The following is a 19,138-nucleotide window of genomic DNA, read 5'->3' as shown; positions in this document are numbered from 1 at the left end:
GCTTTTCTCCCCAGGCCTATGCTGAAAAATGGCTTTGGCTCAGTCAGACATTCCTGGTCAACAAATGTAAAATAAATAAATAATAAATAAATAAATAAATAAATAAAACAGTAACACCTATGTTGATCAAATGAAAAAAAAAACGTCATTAGGTGTATTGCTTAATAATGCAATTATTGTTTCAGATAGGTACCAGTTATTATAGATAATATTTTTTATTGTTTTAGCTAGAGATAAAAACAAAAGTTGAAATGAAAGTGCTATCACACGCCTATCATTCTAATTACTTAGTAGAAACTGTGCTAACCAAAGTACCAGATGGTCATACAGAGTTTCAGTGGAACATTTTAACTAAACCATATATGAAAAAAAGGAAATCTGTCCACCTGCTCTCAGCTTGACACATGAGTTTTAACTTTGTTTTCTATTTACTAGTCCATCTTTAATATTTTACTTATATTATGGTTAGGATTTTGTGAAACTGTACTGATAAATCAAATATATAGTTTTAACAATGTAAGTTTGCTGGACACCTTTATGATAGAACTGTTTACTAACAAAAAGAGCATCTTAGATTCCATGAGATTTCATTCAGTTATATTCATTAATATTACATTTGTACAAGGACTCTGAACAGACCTAAAAGATTTTTTTATGCGTCCAGTTTGTTCAGAAATAAAGTCAGAATTCATGCAGTGCCAGGATTAATTATTTCACTGTGTGTGTGTGTGTGTGTGTGTGTGTGTGTGTGTGTGTGTGTGTGTGTGTGTGTGTGTTGGGAAGGGTTAAACCAATAATACAATCATTATCATATTTGCAATCAGGGGTGTAGCTAGGATTTTCAAATTTGTACTGACAGCTCTCAAACTGCTAATTCACGGTTTGCTCTTTTAGTGTCAATGAAGAGGCATTCGCTGTAATGCCTCTTCAGTAATATAATATAAATTCACTGAAACTCAGTTCCTTGAATTGAAAATTAACCTGAAATGTCAGTTCTTTGAAAAATGCAGCATGGTAGTTGGGGTAGAGACTTTATGATTTTGTTTTCTGTAACTAAGGTACAGGTTTTGAGCTTGAGTAAATTACTAAACCACCTGCTACCACTAACTAGGATGTTTCATTCACACACACACCCCCTACCTACCTCTTAGTGCAAGAAATATGGACAAAGCCTAAAATAAACAGGGACAGATATTAAATAATGTTCGCTCAAATGTCTGTCATTATTTAGCAACTTCAGCCTTCAATTTTCTAGAAAATCACACACACACACACACACACACACACACAACCTCTTACAGCAACAAACAAACTGAGGCAAAGGCCCAAAAATAAGGACATTTCTTTTTAAATATTGCTCTTATAAACTTAGAAAGATAATAGAATAGTAGTAGGTCTTGCATCAGTACGAATTTTCTGAAAGGTATGAAATCTGAAACTGAAATGTCTGCATTATTTTCTAACTTCAGTCTTTAACAATTTGCCACTAATTTGCCAGAAAACTGCAATTTTATGAAAAACGGACCAAAAATGTGATGCAAAAATATAAAATTGCCAGACAATACAGCTGGGAACCTGTCAAAGGAGGGACACCATTTTAATATGAGCACAGTTAACTTAGACCAGCTGACAAAATTAGAGAATCTACATGCATTTCTGAAATAAAAGTAATGTATAACTCTGATCATTACAGTTATTTATAAAAGTAAAGTAAACCCTCTATGTTTTCTTCCAAAATTGCTATTTTGTGGAGGGATCATTAGGGGAAGAGCAACATTTTGAGCCAAAATCAGGGACAGTTGAGGTTTGGCTATGCCTAATTCTATAAAGCAATTTATTTGCATGTACCTCTCAACCTGTTAATGCAATAAATCTGGACAAGGCCAAATATATTGAGGGAACATATAAACAGTACTAAATTGCTCTTGTATAAACTGGGACAGTTGATAGAACAGGTCTTATTTTAGCATGCATTTTTCTGAAGGTTATAAAGTCTGAAACTAGTGTGTCATTATTTAGTGACTTAATTCCTAAATCATTTGCCAGATAACCACAAATTGAGGAACAAACCAAAAATAAGAAGCAAAAAATCTATTCATTCTTTGAAAATCTGGACAGTTGGGAGGTATAGTTCAGCTGGGGCTGTCTAAGTTTCCTCACAAAACCATAGTCGAATGGAGCCTCCCCCTGCAGCCATTCCAGTGATCCATTACTTTGCTATTTCACTCCATTTACCATAAACACTAATGTACATACTGATTTACTTCTATGATGATTTGAACTTCATTTGAACGTTTTATTTTGCATTTTACAGCACAAACACTAAGACATCTGCTAAACAAACTTGGCATTAAAACTTCTCTGCCCTTGAAACTCACATTCACTGAAACAACATTAAAACCCACATTCAAAGAAAAATACATTTTACCCGTGGCAGATAAGAATTAATTCTGGGCTGCTTTTAAATCATAGGCCGCTTGCATATGAAACATACATGTGCTCTTTGATACACCTTCCTATTGCTTTGAACATTTTTCCAGTAAACAATGAAACAAAACTGCCCAATTCAGAACATTTCCATCATAAAAGTCTAGTCAAACTTTTACAGTCCACCATTATCAGTAAATAATATGCACTATCTCTGAAGTAGTAAAAAAAGTCATCTAAATAATTCCACGTTAAATAAATCTAACTAATGAAGAGGTTGCTGCTAGCAATCACCTTTATATTTCATGACTTCAAAATAAAGTGTCTGATGCCCCTGAGGAATAAATTGCCTAAATTACATTAATAATAAGCTAGTAATATTGCAATAGGAAATGGATGGCAAACTGAAAACAGGCTCATAGTTAGTGGCTTAACTTTCAGTACAGCAGCATTCAGAGTAGAACCAACAACCTTCTGCATTAAAAGCAAGTACACAACATTTTGTGCTACTAGCAATGTGAGCTGACTTAGCATAATCAGCACTAAACTTCTCTTCCCTGCAGCTCTCAGCTCCTTGTAAAATCTATACTCAACTACATCTCAACAGAAGTCTGGAAAAGCCAAATTTATTGTCAAAGGGCAAAAACAGGAACACATTAAACATTGCTTGTATAATCTTGGAAAGCTGCTAGAATAAAATGCTGTGTTACCATCATACATTTTACTGCCAAGGTCGCTGTGCAAAATAGTCAGAACAACATACCACTATGCCAAATCACCTGCTTTGAGGAAGACTGAAACTTAAATGGCTATCATTTAATGAATTCAGTTCTCACCATAGCTGTCAACCTCTTAGCACAAAACACCTGGACAAAGCCAGTAATGAGGGAATACAGCCCTCAAACATATTCAGTGAATTCAGTTCTTGCCATAGCTGTCAACCTTAGCACAAAAAACCTGGACAAAGCCAATAACAGGGTATTACAGTCCCAAAAATAAGGACACATTTCAAATAGTCATAAACTTAAAAATTGCTATAAAAAGGTTGTGTTAGTATATATTTATTGCTAGAATAAAAGTTGTTTTACTATGTCACCAACACAGGGATAAGATGCAGACTCCACACAGAAGGCACCCCAGCCAAGAATCAAACCAGAAAACCTATAGCTGTGAGGCAACAATACTGCCACTGCACCATCAAATATGTAAGGAAGTAAACATTCAGAAACCTGAAGTCTGAAATTTAAATGCCTGTCAATTTGTTAATCAGGACAGTCTGACTTGGAACAAAAAAAAAACAATTCTCAGCAGAGGCCCAGGAAAAAATAATGCAGACATGTCTTTGTAACATGGGAGGACACAAAAGCAAACCCACACAAACACAGGGAGAAGATACAGACCCCACAAAGAAGGCACCCCAGCCAAGAACCAAACCCAAGAACCTATAGCTGTGAGACATCATGCTACCACTGCACCATCAAATTTCAAGCATTGCAATATTTAAAAAACACAGATATGATACAGATATTGATCAGATCAAATATGAGGCAAAAATCTGCAATTTTTTTACAAATGGTGGTAATTCAGGTCTTTAACACCTGCATACAAGGTACAGGGTTCAAGCCTGAGGTATTCCCTACCACACCACCCATCCCACCTGGGGCATTTACACACACACACACACACACACATGGTGCTGAGTCAGTTTCAGGTATATCTTGTGGGATAGGTAGAGGGTTGAGAGGGGTTAGATTTGAGCTGAATTTATCAGCCATTTGGTTAGTTATATCTTCAGTCTCAGTTTAACTAACATTGTTCACAATCAGCTCAGTGCATTGCTGTACTGTGCATCTGAGATTTTGAACATAATTAAAAAGGCCTTGTGATTGTTTTTGGCTTGGGATTTTTATATGCTTGCTGCCTTTTACAGACCACTTGATACCAACAGAGAAAAATGTGAGTAAGGTCTATAGTTGTTTTGATAAGGGCCATTTATTTATTGCTTGTGACCTCAATGGTCCACCTATTAAATGGGGTTCTATGGAGGTACCAGGGAGTACCTGGGATAGCTTGTTTGAGAAATGCCGTCTTGTAGGCTATAATTAGATTGTTAACTTTGCTACTCAGGGAGTGAATACAGCTACATATAGTACTTTATAAATCCTCAGCTTTAGTTCTTGAGTATTCAGTTTTTCCTGATACACAGAGCTGGATCGTGTCCAAATGGGGCCCTAGGCAATGTAATGGATCAGTGGCCTCCTCCAACTGGTCCCCCCCCCCCCGGGGTTTGACTCTGAGCAAAGTTATTTAACTAGACAGCCCCCTAAGTGGGGAATTCTACATACACACACACACACACACACACACACACACACACACCTCACCAGCCCCTCGGTTCTAAATACAGTCCACACTACTCACCAGCCCCTCGGTTCTAAATACAGTCCTTGACGTCGGATATCTGACATCACACAGAATGCTAGTAAAAAGAAGGTCATAAAATGACATCCAAACTTCTACTTTCTCAAAACAAATACATTATGTTATGTATTTATTTGTTTAATAGAATTGTGGTAGACCACTGGTCCAGTGGACCAGTTTCAGGCTCAGCCTAAGATAAGACAGAGAAGAAAGTTGTATTTTTCAGTGAAAGAGGCTAATATTAGTTTTTTAGCAAATAATGTTAGTATCAGTTTCTTGTTATAATTAATCTTTGTATCTTTGTTTAAATTCACAGCTATTGTAGTTTGCTGATATCCATTACATTATCCATCAAAGCTACTTTAAACCTAGTCATTGAACATACATATCTTATTCAATTTTCCCATCTAAACATTCAAACTTAGGTCACTTTGACCTCAAAAAATTACATATTTACTATACCTTACTACAGTTCTATATACTGCAAGTGTGCATTTCTGGTAGTGTATCTGTGTGTTTGCATGAATTGTGCATGTGTACACATGATATATGAAATAAAATCAGCAGTGATTTCAAATTTTTGAACATGCAGTGTTAAAATTTGTTGCATTAAGGATCTAGCAAACACTTATGATATATATTGGCTGAAATTTTGTAAAATGTGTGAACAGTGTATATGTCTATTGAAAAAGCATGGCAGTTTGTCTGATCTGTGTTTGAAGATGACATTAAATATTAATCTACTTTTCACTGTGCATTTTTCTTTCAACATCATGAGTGAGCAATATTTTCCTGTGACTTCTTCTGGGAAGAATAACTTGAAAGTGATTGCCTCTTAAATGGAGAATAATTGCTGTCAGCGGAGAATGACCCAAACTGTGCCCCACTTTTAGGAGCATGTCAGCATACTGTCACCATGACTGATTTATTGCTCAATAAGCAGAATCTTTTAGAGATTCCTAAATCATGATTCAGCAAGAGACAAGCATCTGTAATATCAAGGCCTAGCACAATTCCTTCTTTGTCAAAAGCATCCTTGCAGCTCAATGAATTGATTCAAAGATGAAAAGTGAACTACCTGGACAAGAGCTGAAAGAGGAAACTCAGTCAGTAGAATGGTTACAGTGCTAGAGAAAAGGTAATATACATTTCTGAGCCAGTCAGACTAATCACAGCGGACATGTTGTATCACAGTAATACAGCAACATCAAAGGCATATACAACGCTTTGTGTGTATCTTGGTTCTTTAGTTCAACTCTCAGATTCATGGTCATAGTTCAAAGGAAAAACTGACTAAAAATACCCTGAAAACATTTAGCTGAAAGGCACTTTCAATTTATAACAAAAACAAACTTTTTTTTTTTTGCTGTGGAGCTTATGTTGGTGGATATCCCCACTTGTTGTCAATCAAACAAATCACATTCACTTATCTGTCTGGGTCCCCAGTTCTTAAGTGGGGCACCTTCTGTGCATAATGGCTTGTCCTCCTTATGTTCACATTAGTGTTCAGTAGATATTCTGGTTGCCACCTATATCCCAAAGATATGCTGTAGGGCCGTGAGACCAACAAATCCTCCCACTTTCCTTGCAGGTCCTTGAAATCCTCCCACTTCGACCAACATAATGCTTGCATCCTCCCGCTTGAAAACACATTTGAACTGACATGCGGTGAGCTCCATTCCGACTGGCTGCCCTGATGAGCTGCACTCCATCAAGGCCAGTAAAGTTAAAATGCTAAAGCGAAAACTTTAAAATGCTACCCCCCTTGTACTGAAATCACTGTTTGCAATCAGTTTAGCACAAAAAGTTAATACTATTAGCTACAAAGAAGCTACATCCTGTAACTTCACAGTTTGGTTTCCTCATTTACCAATATCAAACTGTGCAATTCTGAACAAGAAGCCTTCTCTGACATTGATTTTGGGTCATGATAAGACACATTTTTTCAAGTAGGTTTACCTAAATAACAAATTAATAAAATCTATTCTTAGGGCTACAAGACTTTAAGATATGTGATAATTATTTTGTATTCTAACCCAGAATGAAAATACCGTATTTAGAAATACTGATCACCTTCTTCCTCACGGATTTTGTCTCAAGGTATGAAGATTGTTCACAAGCTGCCCACCTACATTAGTGGAAGAAAAACATGTTAAGAATTAAAGAAAGCCTTATATTGCATTATTTGCTTTGTTTTGTGACATTTTATATCAGTTACTTAAACCCCTTTTTCACAGAGAAGGCTAAAAAATTTCCAGGCGGAAGACCAGCTGGGATGTGACTCACTTTTCTATTACCTGGAACTGAGCTATCTTATGATTTTTACCCACCTCACCCATATTCTTACCATAATTTGCATAATCAAAAGCGCATCCATAATGTAACGTACTCTCAATCTAGAAAGAGCTTTGAAGGGAGCTTGGAATTTTCCATTTGTCTGCACCAAGAATATACTGCCCTCACCCCACAGAATATTGAAGTAATTACTTCACAGCTTCAAAGGTAAGTACTGAGTAATCAGTTTACAGATGATTACAAGTGAAACCAATAAACCAAATGCAAAAGTTCACTTCAACCTCAAGCATGACAACAACAAATAGAACGGGATAATGTCAAGCCTGCCATCAAATTGCCTAGGCTTCACTTGATTGACATAAGGTTGCTACTCTACTTGACATGCAGTGGAAGTTTGTTTCAGAGGAGGGAATTCACAGGGATATGAATATATCATGCCAATATTCTTATTTATCTGCTGATGAAAGTTTAGGCCCTTTAAAATGTACTTGAGGACCCATTTGTTATCTAAAAAGAATAGGAGGTTAAGGAGATGGTGGGTCTTTCATGGTTCAAAAGTCAGGACAGAAGTCATCACAGGAGAATTTATAAAAGACTGAGAGGGAAGGACTGCCAGTCTGTCTGGATCACTGATGGTCTTAAGGCCGTTGATGTTTTCAGCAGGATGTAAACTGTAAAGGGAAAACATCATGAAATGATCTGTGGTAAATGAAAAACATGTAAATACAAACGTGGAGGTGGCAGAACAGGACAAAAAGCAAATAAAACATAATGAGCACTATTTCCCAAAGTACTGGACAAAGCTGTCTGAATCAATGATTCTCCTGGAACAGCATCCATCTGTCCATCAGTTTTCAAAATTGGTTATTTGAGTTCTGGTTGCAGTGTTAGCATGCTAGGTGTGGTAAGCCAGGCTTCCTGGACTCTAACAATAGTGTCCGTGTCATACTACAGGATCCCCAATGTGCCCAGGAAAGGTGAGAGGTATAATCCAATGTATATACAATGTATTCTATTTCTGCCTCATCTTGGTGTGTTGTCCCTGGTACACCTCCTATTGAAGACATCTATAAAAAAACACCTCAACTGACTTTTCTCATCCCAGGTAAGCAGTGGATGTACTATGAGCTCCTACCAGACTGCTGATTTTTTCACTGTGTCATGCTGAGTGAGTCTAGCCATGCCATGAAGGAGCCTTACTTCTGCAATTCATATCTAGAATTTCATGCTCCTAGTCACTATCCAAAGCTGTTGGCCATAGGTGACGATGGTATATAGACTAGCGAATAAATTAAGAGTTTCATGTTATGACTGAGGTCTCCCTTCATGGCCACGGTCCTTCACAATGGTTGCAGTATTACCATCACAACACACGTCTGTTAGTTACTACATGGTAACAAGACCACATGATACATAAACACCTGCACCAGTAGTAGCCACTCCCTTCCCCATCTGTAGAGAACAATCCATTACTTTCCAGAACAGAACAACTACCTCTGATTTGGAGGTGATTATTTTCACTCCAACTGCATTATACTCAACAGTAAACTGCTCCAATGCAGGTGATTTCTGTTATCTGTGGCTAGCAGGTCAACATCATATGTCAACAGTAAAGATGGCAACCCGATTGCCCCTAAACTAGATAGTCTCAAGACTTGAGCTGCATTGTGATAACCCTGTCTATAAAAACAGCAAACAGGAGGGGATACAAGACACACCATTTGTGGGATTCTGTATCAGTCCTGACTGTATTCAATTTCATGCTGAGAATGAAGATGCAATTCTCACTTTAAATGAATTTATTTATATTAAAGTAACCTAGGACAAGTACGTTGGCACAAAATGTCTTGGACACTAGTGAAGCAGTACAGACTTTGGCCATGCTTGTATTACTATTTTATTAGATTTGTGCTTTGCTTAGGCAGCAGTTTCAGGATAAAAGTGCAAGGTGTGTGGGACACCAAAGAGAGACAGACACACATAAATATATTATCAAAGCACTCAACTCTTTCAATCATCTTTGCTCCCCAGGACCTCTTCAAGTTGTTACACATAATACCACAGTCATGTGGTACACCAGGTCAGGTGGCACTATGCCAGGGAAATCCTATGGCTAGGCTTGTAAAGGCCCTAGGGCCATTAGCCTAGTACACATCTATGAACTTATGAGGATGTGGGAGGAACCAGGCTGTACCCCTTTGCAGGCTAGCCATTTTAGCTTGAGATATAGCTTCATAATACAATCTTATTCTGCAGGCAGTCTACATTCCATCAGAGAAAATTGTGTGGCAGACAAGCAGATCAAGATAAAGATAGACCCCCATGAATGGAAACTAGATCAGGCAGTCTTCCAAGATTTGACTCATCTGTGTGGAATTCCTCAAGTTGACCTATTTGCCTCTTTTCCAAACAATCTTCTGACAAGATTCTACTTCAGGACTCCATGCAATAAGGCCTGGAAGACAGATTATTTTTCTTTTTCTTGGATAGGAATATTCCTGTTTGCTTTCCAGTTCTTTCCACTGATACCCAGGGTATGTCTTAAGACTCAAAAGGAATTCCCCAAAATAACTGTGGTAACTCCATTCTGGCCCAGGTAACAGTTGTTCTCTCTTCTTTTGGAAACGGCCATGGGCAATTACCCCAAGCTTCCTCACAGAATGGATCTGCTCACACAAGAACAATGGTGTTTGCTACAGCCTTACACCAATCAACTTTGCCGACTGCCTGGATGATAGGGTCTTAATTACCCTTAGACAGGGTCTTAATTACCCTTAGACACCTGTTTACTGAGGATGTGCAGCAGGCACTAATGGAGGCAAGAAAGACTGCTACTAGAAAATTTTATATTAGTAAATGGAAAAGGTTTTGTAGTTGGTGCCAAGAACATAACCAGCACCCATGCAGGGCTAGAGTTTCTTGATTTTATAATATCTGTGTAAGTTTCTATCTTTTGGCCTTTCTTACTCCTCCACTAAGGTTCATTTTTCTCCTCTTTCAAGGACTTTTCATGGTCATGTCTTTTTGAAAGGGGTTTTGCATAACAGACCCCCAAGAAAACCCATGACTCCAGCATGGGATCTTCAATTTGTGTTAGAGAAGCTAATACTTGCTCCATTTGAACCAGCACAATTGGAAAACTCGAGGTTCTTAATATGAAATATTGTTTGCTCTGAACTCTGGAAGAAGAGTATCTCAGTTGCAAGCGGTTACAGTGCATCACCCTATCTTATTTTCCACAGTGACAGGGTTTCTTTGAGAAGTAATCCTTCTTAAATGCCTAAAATGCCATCTGAGTCTATTTATGCCTAACTATCCATCTCCTCAATTTCTTTGCTGAACCTAAAAATGAGGAAGAAAGGATACTCCATACCTTGGTTGTCCAGAGACAGCTCAGGTATAATCGTGACAGAAAAAAATCTGTCAGATCTGTGGAACAGTTGTTCATTTTGGGAATGTAAGAAGAAGGAACAACTTGTGTCATAGCAGACTGTTTCTGGTTGGTTGTCTAATGCTGTTACCTTTTATTATTCTCACAACAACAAAACTTTTCAAGGAAGGGTTAAGGCCTACTCTACCAGGGTCTTAGGTTCATCTATGGCTTTTTGAAAAGGGTTCGATTCTGGAAGTATTATAGAGGCAGCAACATTGTCCTCTGTACACACTTTTACAAAACACTACAAGCTTGATTCCTTCTCAAGGTCTAGATAAGGCTTTGCTAGGGCCATTCTCCAGGGGCTCCTGGCCCCTTCTCATTCCACCTCCCAAATATACTAACAGTCGATGCTGGAATTATCACTTCTGCCGTAACCACATTCTTCCTCCATTCCCCTTCCTGTTTTTTGATTTTGCCAGGGTGTGTGTGTGTGTATATATATATATATATATATATATATATATATATATATATATATATATATATATATATATATATATATATATGGGTCCACTTTGTAATTTCAAAATACAGAAATCCCGAATTTCAGTATTCCAAAACCACAAAGCCAAAAACTCAACCAAAACTCACAAACTCAAAAAAACACAACCACAAAATTCAAAATCCCGTACTCTCGCTACATATACAACACACACACATAAACATGCAAACCCTCCCCCACAACCAAACAAACTAATATAAACTACATATAAGCAGAGGGGCAAGCCCCCTGCACCCCGCATGTGGGGGCAAGCCCCCCGCACCCCCCTACTTATATATTCTAGCTCCGAGATCACACAAACAGTAACACAAATGAAACTCACACACACACATATCTTACAGTCCCTCAAACACACACATAACAGTCACAACACACACCTACACACACTAAACTCCTAACCAACATACTAATACACACAAACTTACCAAAATAAAACCTAAACATCCACTTTCCATACCACCGGAAGCAGAAATTCGAAATATCGGTACTTCGGTATTTTGAATTTCACGCTTCTGCCGGTTTCAGAAATGTGAGTATTCGACTTTGTAAGTCTGAAATACTGAAATTCTGGATTTCAGTATTTCGAAATAACAAAGTGGACCCATATATATATATATATATATATATATATATATATATATATGTGTGTATATATATATATATATATATATATATATATATATATATACATGTATATATTTTACTCTGAAGGGTTTGGCATTCAAACCTGTGATTTTAGGCAGCTCAATCTGAGCTGCGCTACCTAATAGTTTGAGAGTGTGGAAGGTGCCATGTAGCTTTGGAAGCTGGCTGTCTTTTATATCCTGTCTTATTGTTTTCTAAAGTATTATATGGTTAATTACCTAAGCACTGTAAAATAATTATACAAAATAAAATAACAGTAAGAAACATACTAATGAAAACAAATATGATAAAAAACCTTATTAATACTAAAAATAAACCCAAGGGAGAAACTTTGTGAACCTCCTGAATAAAAGGATTGCAGAGAACTGGGGTAAAATAAACAAAACATAATCACCTGATATTTCCCAGTGTGGTCCCCTGGAACAATGAACAACTCTGTTCTGATCACCTGAGGAACCTAAGACATAAGTAACTGAAAGGTCTTTCAGATAAGCAGGGTCCACGTTACATAGAGTCCAGTCTGTGAGAAGAATCTTGAACACTGATCTTGCAAATGGTGCCAGCCACTGTGCATCAAGCTGCAGTCGGATGATATGACATAACTAAGAAGTCCCAGCTCCTGCTGTAGTTCTGCTACATTCCCAAATGGGAAAGAAAACACCAGTGGAAGGATTACTATCACAAGCTGTAATGATGACGTATGGTTCTGGAGCCAGGAAATAGTCTAGAGACTGAAATGAGATGTCTTCAAGACAGCTGACACTGGTTCTTTGTGGTAAATCTTACATCAAGAATAATACTCAGATCTCCCACATAGGGCAAACATTACACTGTATCTCTCATATAGATATATATATATATATATATATATATATATATATATATATATATATATATATATATATATATATATATATGTGTGTGTGTGTGTGTATATATATATAAAATTGTATTTAACCGAAAGAAGAAGATGTATAATAAGGAGGAAGACGAGTTGGGTGTAATGGATGTACAGTGCCAAGCACTAGTAAAATGTATTTTTTTGGTGAGTCTCTTCTGATTATTGTTACTTCAATTAAAAATTAGTTCAAAGCAGACTTTTAACATAGAAAAGTCAAGCACAGACATGTAAGTGATGGAATGGTAAAGCTTAACATCATCAGCATATGACTCATAAGAAATACATTCCCTTGGATGACTTCCCTAAGGGGAAGCACATATGCTATGAGGAACAGAGGTGCCCAGATTGAACCCCGTGGCTCTCTACACTCCAGAGAGTGTGACCAGTGGAGAAATGAGCCCCTGTAGCCACCCACTAAGATTCACCTGAGAATTATCAGGTAGATCATTTAGGAATTATGTCAAAAATACCAGAATATGGTCTCAAGCAGTCATTTAAGACACCGTGGAGCATAATATCAAAAGTAGCTAAGAGAGCAAAAGAACCAAGACAGACTATGACCTTTGATCTTGATCCATAACATGGTCATTAACACATGATAGCTTGATATCTATAGGTCTCTCCACACGCTGTCCACTGTTTACCTCATTTTCTCCCTCTCCTCAGTGTTTATTACTACCCAAAAATAAATATATATAAAGGAAATCTCATTTGGTTATAACTATTATTTAATATGTACACACTGCTACCTTTTTTTTTCTCAGCGTGATCTTCACTGAAATGCTTGTATTTTTTTATTTTTGAACCTGTATCTACTAGAAAACTGTATTGAATACTGCTTTGTATAGACTAACTAGAAGATATGCATTCTGCATCTTACTGTATGTATACTATTGTACTATCTATTTATTGAATATTGCTTATATTTTTGTGGAGCTTTTCTCCCCGGGCCTCCGCTGAAAATGGGCTTCTGGCCCAGTTGGAAACTCCCGGTATACAAATGTAAATAAACAAATAAATAATATTGGCAAGGCATTCTGTAACAGTTTCAGGTTTTTTACATCTTCAGGAACTGTATACTGCATTGTGGACTGACTTCTCTAAACATCCGCTGACATATCACTCCTTCCTTTTGTTACTCTAAATGGAAGGTCACCTTCTGTAATCTATATCGCAGTTCTGATACTAATAATGGAATTGGATACATTGCAAATCATATTATATTTTGTTGCGTAGAACAGTCTAAGCTCTATGAAACATGTATCTAAGTCCTTTGAAACAGTGTTTCAGTTTTAAGGCAAGCTGTTCTGTGGATGTTTAGCACTAGAATCTGCTAAACTCATTAGAAATTCCAGGGCTGGAAAGTTGTTTTCTCAACAATGCTTTCAAAGGACAATTTTAGACCTGCTTAAAATTATCATAGTATAAAGCTTCCCAAACAAGTAGACTGACATTTCTCCATTTCCATACATTTTGGGAATTCATAGAAAAGGAAATATCTTTCTGACAACAATAGGATTTAATTGCATTTGCCTATGCTAGAGAACTTCTGTAAGCACGTTTCAATTGTTTTATTTATCTTTATCCTTTTTCTAATAATTTATCTTTATCCTTTTTCTATTACAGACATTCGGGAATCTTTTACACTGCATGAGGAGGGATTATAAATGGCAGAATGGACACATCCCATCTCAGATTCTGTTATGTACTACAGATACTGATTTAGGAACAGAAGGCAGCAGCACATTATGGCGATTAAAGATCCATATTATCTGCTAGAATTGTATAATGTCTGTACTTGCTGGCCGTAGACTATACTCATTCTGGTAAAAACTCCATATTCAATTTGCCTTCACAGAATATTACTGAAATTTTGAATCTCATACTGTTGAGGTGACTTTGCTAATAAAATGGTCACACTTGTAGAACTGCATAACTTTTTCTTCTGAAGAATGTGACAAGATTTAAATGGCTTGCGCACAATGCAAATAACTCTAGTGACACTCAGAATATTAATCAGATAAAGCCCTACTTTGCAGTTAGACCAGCAGAGGTCATTTGCAGTTATTACCTTTGTCTTTCAACTGAAGCCAAGGTCATCAAGGTTAAATGTAGTAAATACTCCCAACTTCCTTGCTAATGAATTCTGGAAAAAAAGCCAGAAATAATGGGGGACTATTTATTTATGTATTTGTTTGTTTGTTTGTTAACCATGCAGGCATTCACATGGTTCATTTTCAGGCTAGCCCAAAGTTACAAAAAAAACTGAAATGAAGCCTACAAGCAAATATAGATATAATGGTCAGTAACTTGTCAGTTGCAGACAAAATAACTAACTAAATAAATAAAACATTTACGGCATGGAATGTGAAGCAAAACTGGGAAACAGTAACATGTATAATTACTGAATGCTGTTATTTACAGTATGGTGGACCATAACAATTTAGAAAAGGAGATTGAGCAATGGGATATCTTAGAATTTAAAGCAAAAGTCTCTATTTATTATGGTTTATGCTTTTTAAGAGTGTTTAGGGCTGTTCCCCCACACAGAGAAAGGCCAATTAAAAATGTTTATTGCTTAGCATTTGATTTCAGGGTTTTTATTGTTCCATGCTGAAAAGGTAAAAAGTACGTTGTCCTGAAACATGCAATGCTTGTATAAGATGGTGTGGGCTACATGCTGGAAATTAATGTACTTTTTCAGAAAAACCCTAACTATAGCCTTTGTAAATAGTGGACATTTTTCAATCAATATGACACCATTTAGAAGACAGGGAGCCCAAAGTAGGTTTAGAGCTCATGACATGATTGCCTGTTGGACTCATATCTGCCAAACATTCATTGTGTTCATTTTAACTAAAGACTCTGTTTTCTTTCCTGTAAAGTGGTTTTGGCTTTCATCTGGTCTTTCAATCTCTATTCCAAAGAAGAGGAAGTAACATGAACACAGGTAAACCTTAATATGCACAGTCAGGTGTCACATGGCAGGTATCCCTATATGTATGTTCTTAACCGCACGATGCCCTCATGTTTTTCCCATTTATTTTATTTTAAAATGGAGACCCGCATGCAGCTGTAGCCTGGGTCACAGTATTGGTCTCTATCTTACATCTTGTTGTTCCAAGTAATATACCTTGAATTTTCAAACACTGATACTCCCCATCAAAGAAAAGCGATGGAACTGCAGCTACAACTGGATCGGTATCTATTTAACTACTTCTTTCCAACTAAAGTTGAGGTACTACAATCGAGTAAAACAGACCTTCCCGTTATCTGGTTAAAAATAAAGGATAAATAAAGAATTAAGCACTTTACAGAGCTAACACACCGAAAGCTTGCGGTTCTGTTCAAAGACGCACCTGTGCTCTTTGGCAGCAGCTGCTTCCACATATATAAAGTCCCTCTCCAACACCGGTTCCTGGCTCTGAACCCCAGGACGCACACCTTGCAGTTGCATCTTTCTTTGCTCTCCCGGGCTGCATGGCAGAGTGGCAGTTGCTGTTTTATTCTAATAATGAAGGGGTTCGTTGTCTGCGGTGCCCTCTTGGCTCTGTGCACTGCTATCACTGTCTCCACAGATGACCCTGATTTCGAAGACTGGAAAGATAAATTTCGTAAGTATTCCAACTTCTTGGCTAAAGAATTATAGACAACACATAAAAAAGTACTTGGCTACTTAGGAAGAAAGGGTTAAAACTTGGCGCACGCGCGTATACACACACACACACACACACACACACGCACGCACACAATGTTCTTATAAACTTATAAAGTCGGTTAAATATGTTTTACATCATTCGCATGCATTTTCTGAAAATATATGAAGTCTGAAACTTAGAAACGTCTGTTATGGTTCAGTGACTGCAGTCCTAAGTGATCTGCCAGAAAAAAAATAAAACATACGTTTTATGAAGAACAGACAAAAAAATAATAAAGACAAAAAAAAATAATAAAAATAAGTGGTAAAAATCTGGGCAAGCAGCAGTCAGGTATTGTTTCAAAGTTTGCACTGTGCTGAATGGATAACAGAATTAACTGTAAGTGTCTGATGTAGCCATGATTTTGGGAACTGTCCACCATCTTCCAAACTGCTGTCCACCGTTCACCTATACCTTTAGTAACACAGATGGCATTGTCTGCATGGTTATAATCCTAAATGTGAAATTAAAAATACAGTACATGTGCTGATGTGTTACATTGCCATGTCTGTAATTATAGTTTGTAATATTTATCACCAGTTATCTTCTTTAATGGCTCACTGGTACCCCTCTTATTTGTGTGTTTGATGCTGGCATATTTAGTGCCCTTGTGTTGTCCCTCTTTAAAATTAATTTTTACATTGTGGCTTACATGCCGTATGCCTGGTTACCTTCTCTGCATGAACATTATCCCTCAAAAAGCAGGGACAAAGCCAAAAATAATGAAGGCAAAGGCTCAACATCAGGAGGACATTTTATTTGTTGATATTATTCAGTTGGAAAAGTGTTAGAATAAAATAATTTACATTACCACAGTTTTCCCTGGTAAACTGACTAAATGCAATGACTATTATTGCTCAATTGTTTTAAATAGAACAGGACTAATATAAAATCATACATATAGAGTGGGAGAGAGCAAGATTTTGTTGCAAAACCAGAAGCGTTGCTGAAAATTACAGATAGTCTGCTGAGGTATGAATAACACAGATAGGCTATGAAATCAGAATATGTGAGGTGTGGAATCATTAAATCACGAGTCACAAGAGAGATCAGTTGACCGAGTCCATTCTGTAAGTCTATCAATAACCCAAGCTTTTCCCTCAAAACTCAGAGAAAACACAAATAAGAAGAACAAAGATCCAAAATAAAGGACACCGTTTTAAAGTACTGGTAATTCCCACTTTTAGAGATGATAGAAAATAATTTGTATTAACAGACATGCTTTCAGAGTTGATAGGAAAGATAAATATGTGTTAAAAGAGTTTATGAAAAATGAAATCTATATCACAAATTAATTTTCAAGATGCATGTTTTGCCCAACATACAGGTGAGAAGTGCTTTAACTTCCAACACATAAATCAATTTAAATAGTTCAAGGGAGCCAACAAAGAACATTGTGCCCACAATGAAGTATGCTTGTTATATTGTTAGCTAGCCAGTTAAAGGCTTCTAATGAAATCATTTTAATTTCCAAGTTTACCATAGAAAAAAGAAAGTTATACTGTTGGTAGATGTGGCAAAAGCCTGGAAGGTGGTGTGCAACTCCCCAAATTATGACTACACCCTTGAATGAGAAGTTGCTTGTTTTGTCACAATTAACCAGATAAGCCTATTTGCTAGCACAAATGCTCCTCTTCATTTTCAGTCAGGTGCATTGTCTAATTCAGACTCACACAAAAGGCTAATGGAGACTTCGATCAAATTCAAGACTACAGAATCTCAGCCTATGGTGTAGAGTGATAAAGCCCTGCTTAAGTCCCAGGTAGTCTGTGTTTGATTAGAGACAGAGGCACTAAGTGTGCTGGATGGGGGGTAGGTTCAAGGATTAATATATGTTAATAACAAACGTACCTCCAGGTTGGTTAAATAGGATGATACCATGGAGCTCACGCATGTGCAAGTCAACAATGATAGGTCCCTCACCACAACATGGCTAGCCAGAGGTCACCATCTATGCCCCTAGAGTCTGATGACTCTTACCTAAACCTACTAGAAGTGCTCACCATTCCAGTCGAACACCCTATTCATGAGTGACTTTAGCTGTCCCTCTATAAACTGGGAAGCTTACACTGCCTGAAATTTACTGGCACAATGCTTCTTGTGCTTTATTATTGCAAACACCCTGCAACAGATAGTGCATGTTCTAACCAGAGGATCAGATATACTGGACTGGTACTTATCAAAATGGGAGAGCATTGCACCCCCCTCCCATGTCACCTTCTCACTAGTGAGGTCGGATCACAGAACTGTCTCCTTTGAAGTAAAAATCAACCCAGAAAATCTAGCTAAACCAGTAAGAGTTAGGAACTATTGTAAGGCAAACTACATCATATTATGTAACAGTATGTCAAAATTCAAGGCTCCTCCTAAGCCTGAGACCACAGCTACATATGTAGAATTATTCCCAGAGTCTCATTGTAAACGTGTGAATGGCTGCATACAGACTACCATAACTACCAGAAGTAAACTCAAAATGAACACTAAAAACAAACTTCACCGGTGGAATCCTCACCTAAAGAGGTTATATAATAAAATATAAAAACTCATGGCCAAAATCAGGAAGATCAACTAACTTAATCAAGTACTGTCTTATACAACTAAACAAGAGACTAAGAGACCTAATTAAATCCAACAAGTCCATCCACAATGTCAGGATAGCCTCAAAGGCTAAGGATAATCACAAGGCCTTCCTTAGCTACTGTATGTCCAGAACCTTAAGGGTAAAACACAGCAGTGTGCTGAACTAGTGGTGAATGGTACCACCTACACCTATCAGGGTGACACAGCAAATCTACTGGCTGATAAATTCAGCT

At 37.3% G+C, this 19,138-nt stretch overlaps 1 protein-coding gene across 2 annotated transcripts in view; it reads left to right on the top strand.

Moving 5' to 3' along the window:
• Positions 1–16,070: 16,070 nt before the first annotated feature.
• LOC122811208 (procathepsin L-like) overlaps positions 16,071–19,138 on the top strand; it is a 300,536-nt gene continuing 297,468 nt past the window's right edge. The window contains exon 1 of one of the 2 annotated variants that reach the window (XM_044082904.1): positions 16,071–16,241. In XM_044082904.1, coding sequence (XP_043938839.1) covers positions 16,142–16,241 — 100 coding nt within the window. In that variant the 5' untranslated portion in view covers positions 16,071–16,141. The remainder of the gene's footprint in view (positions 16,242–19,138) is intronic. The other variant, XM_044082896.1, reaches the window with a different exon arrangement.

This window comes from Protopterus annectens, chromosome 1.part1 (assembly GCF_019279795.1).
Source record: "Protopterus annectens isolate FY-2018-M chromosome 1.part1, PAN1.0, whole genome shotgun sequence".
Lineage (NCBI taxonomy): Eukaryota > Metazoa > Chordata > Ceratodontiformes > Protopteridae > Protopterus > Protopterus annectens.
The sequence above is the reverse complement of the archived record's forward strand: the minus strand, read 5'-3'. Positions and strand labels throughout refer to the sequence as shown.